Source organism: Pygoscelis adeliae, unplaced genomic scaffold (genome assembly GCF_000699105.1).
Source record: "Pygoscelis adeliae isolate BGI_AS28 unplaced genomic scaffold, ASM69910v1 Scaffold38, whole genome shotgun sequence".
Taxonomy (NCBI): domain Eukaryota; kingdom Metazoa; phylum Chordata; class Aves; order Sphenisciformes; family Spheniscidae; genus Pygoscelis; species Pygoscelis adeliae.
In genome coordinates this window covers 21,007,837-21,016,088 of record NW_008825614.1, presented here as the reverse complement: position 1 = coordinate 21,016,088, position 8,252 = coordinate 21,007,837, and the positions used below count along the sequence as shown (strand labels likewise).

General features: G+C 37.1%; 1 protein-coding gene across 1 annotated transcript in view; it reads right to left on the bottom strand.

Moving 5' to 3' along the window:
* Positions 1-1,985: 1,985 nt before the first annotated feature.
* Positions 1,986-8,252, bottom strand: part of LOC103924545 (receptor-type tyrosine-protein phosphatase mu-like) — a 323,454-nt gene continuing 317,187 nt past the window's right edge. The window contains exon 21 of the mRNA XM_009333074.1: positions 1,986-2,084. Coding sequence (XP_009331349.1) covers positions 1,986-2,084 — 99 coding nt within the window. The remainder of the gene's footprint in view (positions 2,085-8,252) is intronic.

Sequence of the window (8,252 nt, the reverse complement as noted above, 5' to 3'; positions counted from 1 at the left end):
ATACTGAGGACATTAAAAGTAAATTGAGATCTAAATGATCTGAGTTATATTTGCCCTCTCAGAAAGCCTTCAGTATCACTTGTAATTGCCATTGATTTGTGTATCTAATATCTTTTACTTGTTTTCCCTTGGCTACTCATCACTTCTTTACCTCAGACATACAGCACTAGTAGTCTTCTGTTTTCTCTAACCAAAGGGTGTCAAAGTGCAACGCGACACCTAACATGACATTAAAGAGGGGACTGACAACACTAAACCTGACTAAAAGAGAAGATCTATTGTCATAGGCTTGGACTGGAAATAAAATTTCACAAAGGAAGGATAAACATAAAACTTTTTGGTATTCTTATTTATGCCTTCGGTATTTTTACTTAAATGACAATAGTCATCTAATGTATTGCTACATCCTCACAAAATAACAAGTTTGTTACATATTAAAGATTGCTTGGAGGGAAACAAGCAAAACCACATCTAGCTAACTTATCTTCTTTTGCATATGCTCCAGCCCATCATGATATTCACATTTCCCTAGAAGATTTCATTTCCTTTTTCAGTAAGTAGCACAGTATACATCCAAAATACACAGCAATACTATCACGTACATTCAAAATGATGTGGCAGATAGCATCTCTTGCTTAACTTGCCTCTGCCTCCACAAGTGTTTCCTGTGGGTTCTCCTCCTCCTTCTGCAGCAAGTTACAGGGCTGTTTTCTCTTTGTAGGCTGTCTCAGCCCAGCTGGGCCACAGTGATGTAAGGGCCTATTCATACCACCTACTGTAGGTCACTAAGTTAGGAGTTGGTCTCTCTAGACTTGTTATGCAAGCACTGCAGAGAGGGCCTCCTGAGGTGGTGATTCAGAAGCATTCAAATGGGCCCGATTTCTGAACCATTTCTCTGGAAGAGCTGTCCTCTGTCAAGTCCACGTGGTTCACTGATGAGGAAACCTAGGTAGATCTGTGCCTGGACAAGCACCTAGACTAGGTGCTGATGTTAGGCACTGTAAATATGCACTACATACTCCTTCCATGGGTCCTCCAAATGTTCAGACAATCAGCACTGTTTATTCTTCTATGCTGTCCCACATACCTAGGGTTATACATGATTTCTAAACTCCAGCAGTATCATTAAATGATCCCTCCTTAAAGGCCATCGCCCATTTTCATGCTTACAAAACTGACATGCTGTGAGTGCTGCTTATTTCTCTGCTTATACCTGCTTCATGGTTATCTGGCTGGCTGGCAGAAACACGTATGATTCATATCTTAAACTTAGATTTTGAAGGAACAATCAGGGAAGGGATCATCTCTACATACACACTGGGAACTTACCCTCTAAGTGCAACACCACCAGTGTGTAAATAATAATGTAATTTTACCAAACTTGATATAGTTTGTGCCCCCATGTTCATGTGCAGCATCGTTTTGTAATCTCATAATGCCAGATTTAGGGGTCATTCACCAAAGCATGCTATCATCTCCTCAAGTTATTTGATTATTAGTATATCTAATCTTTATCAAGCTTGGCATTTTTAAGTAAAATGTACAGATTCTGTTTTTTTCTTAGAGTCTGTCTAGCTTTAAGAGGGTAAGTCAGGATAGCTGTCATTGTTATTAAGGAATACTTAAGCAGCAGTATTGTGCACTCCTGCAATATCCAGAACCCAGTATCAAGGTACCGATGTGATTATGGGTATTCTTTCACTAAGCTGCCAGGAGCAGCTTGGGAGCTGATAGAACCGAGTATTGGTTAAAAGTGTCATTCTCCATTAGCCAAACGTTGATGACAGGATGGAAGGTATACAGAAGACTAGTTGAGAAAATGCATTAAATCTGACAGTTTTCTCAAAAAAAAAAAAAAAAAAGTAACATCTTCCCTCACGTTTATCTTCTTAATGACAAAGAGGAATATAAGCCTGATGTGAGCACGAGGCTGGTGGTCATTCTCCAGTTCTGAAGGGAAGTTAACACAGTGCACAATTATGTTGTCAACACTTACATGCAATGATATTCCCATATCTATTTTTCATTCTGTTCTCATCTTTCTTAGCTGAATCCCACGGTGCGGACTGTCCTTCAAAGAAACTCTAAAAAAGGAAAGAAAGTGACATTAAGAAAAGCATGCAGCAACAGTTACCTTACAGATAAACCAAGGAGAAAGGCAAACAGTACTTGTGGGTATTGTTGTTAAAGTGTCATTTAACTGATTCTTTTATTGAGCAAAAATATGAGTCTCCTCTTTAAATGGTATTTATGCATAGCTCCAGATGTTATCTCAGATTTGACATGAGATTATCTGTGTAACAGCAAGAAGAATTATTTGCACGTCAAGTGCTACTAAACCTTTCCAAAGTTGCATGCTTGCAACACTGAGAGTCCTTCATTTGTGCTATCCAGATTCTCTGCATAGTTCTCATACACACACATGAAGCTGAAGGAGCTTCATCATCAATGTTGGAGTTGCTCCAGCATTTGAGTGCAGAATTACACACTGTACTAACACGTTTTATTTTTGACATATCCGCAAGTTTCAGTTACTTCTTGGCAGATGACCTCATGGGTCTAAACATATATAGGCATTTAAAAAAATCTGGATTCAACTAGCATGCATCTTTTTTTTTAAACAGAATTTATGATACCACCGAGATCATTATTTTGTCAGAGAATAAAAATAATGTGATTTTGTGAAAGATATAATCTAATATTCACCCAACCTCTGTGCTGTAGTTAATAAATTTAATGTAAATGAGAAAGTTGAAGGTGCTAAAAATATATTTTTACATTAATACAATACACAAGCTGCCAAAAGGGCAGCAAGCAAGTTGTTATGTCCTATCTGCCCTGTGCATTCTGTGGTCTAAAAGAGCATTTGCACAATTTCTTAATTTACGCACTGTATCTGTAAGTCATACAATGTAGATGCATTTTATCATTTTGTATTGGAGTATTCATCTTGTGTTAAAAATATTTAGTTGCCAAACAAACCAGTGGAATTTTATCAGGACAATGGCCGGTCTTAACTCATGTTTTGATCTTTTTACTAGAATGATCAGTAGATTAAATCTTTTGATTCAAGAGGGACATGAAGGTACATGATTTGCTTTTCTGGTAACAAGCTAAAAAGGGCTAAGTCCCAAACTAAACAGGGAGAACCTCGGGAAGTTTGTATCTCTCGCAAGACCTCAACACATTCAGAGTCATTTAAAATAGATAATGCCCATTAAATGGACAACCATTAGTGTCCTTTGCCCTCGTACTTCAAATGCATTGTTGTTCAAATCCCAATGATTTCCATTAGCAAACAGCATAAAAGTCAAAATAAACCCTTGATCTCTTGCTGAAGTCATGGAACACAGGGGCATTCAGTGTCTAAAATGAGTTTTACTTTAATAAGTTCACTAGAGTGCTAGTTTCCAACTTATGATATGGAAACTCTTGGGAATACATGGATTATTTCTAAAAAGTTTGTAAATAATAACTTAAGAAACAGAAGCCTTGTCAAAAGGATTCAATTTGTTTGTCCTTCATCTCTCCACACTTCCTTAGAAAATTTTTAAAGGTTTGCAAATTGAAATGATTAAAACCCACTAATATAAATCAGTTTCTCCTTAATCATGGTGTACCATCATTGGGTACAGCTCTGAGAAATGCGGATTGCTGTCAGGATAGAGAAGTGGAACCCTGTAAATCTTAAGGTGATTTACAGCTTTGTGGCTGTTTGCCAAAAAGGCGCCAATCATTATCTGATTATATATCTGCCAACGGCATCTAAAGCAAGCAAGCCCTCCCACTCCAGAGCACTCTCAACTCAGGCTGGACGGAAAATACTTTTGTAATAAGCCACACTGAACTGCATAAGGAATTGCTCTCCATGGGCAAGGACCTATGTTTGAATTTCTTGCAAAGTTCACACTTACTCTCAGACAACACTGGATGATGAACAATTAAACATAGTTAAAGGCAAAACAGAGATGGAAGTGTTCAGCAACAAAGCTCCAAAGGCAGAACAAACTAATCATTCATCCGATCTGAAACTTGACCTGGTCTCTTCCTCAGGATTTTTTGTTTCAGGCAGCTAGACAGACTACAGAGAATTCTAGTTTTCTTACAGTCCTTCTGCTAGAGACTAGTTCATAGAATTGATCCATAAGACATTACCCAGCAAGCGGTTTTGGGTTTAATTCACTAAGCATTACATGTGCTGTTACAGAGAAAGAGTCCTGCCGATACAGCTTCCAAGCCTACACCTTGAAATATGGAGGACCCAAATATACTCCTAGGGACTTCTTGCTTCGCCCTGTCCCACTATTGAACTTTTACAAAATTGCTTTAAACCGATCGATTAAAGGAAACCTCTGGAGACAACTGGGAAAGATTTGCACGGTATTGAATTCAGGGAAGATATACAATAGGCAATGTACTGGTTTGGACAGCTTGTCTGCTTCTCATCTGCTAATGTACGGGTTCAATTTCTCCCACCTGTTTGAAACTTCTGAAAACAATGATAAGCTTAATGAGCCTTAAAGATAAAATATCTCCTAATAATGTATCTGCAACATAGATAATTCTATTCTTTAGAATACATATATATCAAACCTCACACAATAACGAAAACCAGGAGACAGATTTACGTTTCCAGCTGCTGCATATTGACTTCACTTTCTCTATTAAAAATGTATTATAGGAAAAGAACTCCAGATATATAATTTTCTTTGGGTTTTTATCAATAAATTAGTGAATGAAATAAAACCTATCACATAGGGAAAATAGACATAATTTATGTAGATCCATTTTTCTTTTTAATTCATTTTGGGATACACACAGGTATTTCAGGGAGAAGTGTACAGAAAAGATAATTTGAAGGAAGAGGTATTACAGTGCAAAAGCATAAAAAGAAACAGTTATTGTAAAAGACAGCTGGAGTGTCATTTCCTAAATTCCCCATGTGCTGCCATTACACAAACCGCAACAGAACGATAATCCACAATGAATTATAAGGAGAAATCCCATTTGTCCCGCAAGTAAAGAACAGAGCAGATACCTCCTAACAGATGATCTGTCAAGATCTTTCCTTACTTGTGAGAAATACACATTTCATTACAGAAAATTTTTTAATGTCTTTCCTGACATATCACTCTCCAGGGAGACTGCTGCACAGCAGCCCACACATTATCTTAGCAGCTATTCATTCTAATTCATCCTTAGAAGTTTCTTAAAAATGTGGACTATTAGGAAGAAATATGCCCCCAAACAGCTTCATTCCACCAAATGTCTGGCAAGGGCAATGGAGGACTGAAAATGAGTGTAGGACATTTCTCAAATAATTTAAAATAAGCATTTCTTTAACTCAAATCACGCAAAACCTTGGCTACCCAGCCTCCATGATCTACTTGAAAAATGAAACACTTTTCAAGCCAACTGTTGTTTCAGCAGACATTTCAGTATGCATCGTCAACTGTCATTCTGTTATTAGAAAATATTTCAATAATCAGGATAAAACAGTTTCTGAAAGAAACTGAATGATACAGAACTGCTGTATATGCAACATGGGAACTGGTCAGCGCTGCAGCAGCAGGATCATCTTAGCATGAATGTGAAGCTTTTGCTTGCTTTAACTCAATGCTGCAGTGGTTTCCATTAAAAATTAAATATTTGCCAAGGGCTAATTCACTGTGACCCTCAGACTAGAAAATAACTGCAATATCTCAAATGAGAGGGGGAGATAATAATTGCAAATACAGATTTTTTAAATTATTCCCTTTCCTCATTTAAAATTAATAAGACCAGAAAATATTGGAAGGGACCTGTATAAAAGTACAGTTTGAAGAGGCTGGAATGTGGAGAATAGCCTGAGATCTTCAGGACACAATTTGTAGCTCTGTTTGCCATTTTTGGCAACACACTTTACATCCTAGATTTTCATGCTTCCAATTAAGGATAGTAAAAATAAGGCATCTTTGTAAGTACTTTAAGATCTACAAATGTGAAGTATTGAGTGGAATTACTATTTTTATTATTAATCCAAATCCAAGCAGCAACTTTTTCAAAAAATACTTCGTAGTTGCTAGGTGACAACAGCGTAGTCTCCTACAATGTAATTTACAAAATGCAAGCTCTTACAAGCAAAGAAATGAGAAGTTAAGGACATAATAAATCTTGCTCTGCCTACTTAATAAACAAGAATATTATTCACGGGTACAAAGAAATGCATATTTCACTGTGTAGCAATCTTAAGTTTGATCTGTGGATTTCTTTTTAAATGTATGACTCTCTATGATGTCTGATTTTCCCAATTGACCCTAAGTTTCTCCACTGATAACATCCATTTTTCCATTGCTATTTCTAGATAACCAGATTAAGATGTACTTTAGCAATATGAGTAATTTGACCTCTTCAGTTATAAATGCCGCTGGATTGGTTTTTAAGCTACATGCAGAGAGTTACGCACACTGTCTGCTTTAGGCCAGACCAGACAACTAACGGTCCTAATGGAGGTCCTTGTCTAAACTCAATTAGCTATAGAAGAAACTTACATTTCTACCACAGGTCCTTTGAGTTGCAGCTAAATTACATGCCTAAAATGCCCTGAATTTGGTCGTGGAGATATATCGCTAGTTTTACCTAAATATATCACCCTTTACTACTGCTTTGTCTACTTTATATGTGGAGATTACAGATGGAAAAAAATGCATCCATTAAACTCTGAGTTAAGATCCTAGTGTCGCATTAGACTCTTCTTTGTATTTACAAACCCTAGTAAATACACATTTTATTTTAAACAAGCCGATAAATGTTTGGAGGACAAGGACCTTCAGGCTCATTTAATGAACAGTGCAAGATTTATGAGTACAGTAAATCTGTCAGTTCATTGTTTTTTCAGTATTCAGAATCTGCAAAATATCTGGCATGTGAGGATGTTCTTGTTACTTAACAACATTAACTGTTTTTTTAAAACAGAAAATTGAAATAATCACATTCAATTTGTCGATAACTGAGTATTTAGATTGGTAAGGAATTAAGAAGGAAGAGTCATTGATAGTTACGTTAAAGAAATCTGCAGAGAGGTCCAAGCTATGAAACAACATTTTCAATCTTCTAGTCACTTTGAGGAAAGATTTTATCATTGAAAATGCATCACCTGCAAGTAATAGATCACACCAAGTGTTTGTGAGCAGTGGTAAATGATTTCACTGATGGCAACCCACTGTATGCAAGCAGCTCTTCATACTTCAATCATTGCTTTGGTCACTGAAAGTATTTCTGGATGACAGCGTACCACTAGAGAATATATTCACCATAAGCTTTTTCTTCTCTGTCAGCTTCACATCACTGAGAATTATGTCCAGTTTTCAAATAATGTGATTGTATTGGTGTGCTCATTTTTCAGCGGCAAGATGCTTTCAATTAGTGTATTTTCTAATACATGTGTATTTTTAAAGTCACAGACTTTGGTACTCCCTGGACAGCTGGCCAGTCTAGTCAAGCTATAGCTTGATTGAAGTTATATAAAATGATTGAACTGCTTTGGTGTGGTATCTTTAATGACATTGATACTTGTAGCAGTTAGCATGAGTTAGCTCTAGTTGACAATAGCATTAGCAAATGCACATGAAATTTCGTTAACACTATAGGATGAGAGAGTAGCTCAGTTATAAGAATAGAGAAGTAGCTTAAGTGAAAGTGACTTGTCAGTCACTGTGAAAGTTGTGAAGGTGTTGCACACCTTCAGGAATAGCAGATCCTGAGTGCCAGCCATGGTAAAAGCTAGTTTTTAGGTGCCAAGTGGATTTGAACAAGATAATCAAGAATTAGGTATTCTTTTCTACCCAGTCCTATATCTGACAGTGTCCTGGGTTGCTTGGGGAGGGGACCCGGAAGACAAGAGAGAAGGCCCCCTGAGAGACACTGTAGGAGAACACATGGCATGGCTGGAACCACCGCGCAGAACCACCTGACTTCTCTCCTGGACCGTGTCCTCTCTCCTGCAGAACAGGGAAGTTGTGCAATTTGCAAAATTGCATATATCTGTGATTGAAGTATTTTGGAAGCGGAGTACATTTAGTCTCCAATGACCAATTATCATTTGGTCTTAAACCATGACAATACTGCAAAACAGTGTCATGGAGTACTTCTATAATAACTAACAAAGAATTACTTTCTGTATATTTTTAAACCAACCTATTTATGAGATCTGTTGATGTAATTTCTTGTCTGTGTATCTAACACTGCCACACCTGAAGTTCACTTGTAAGATT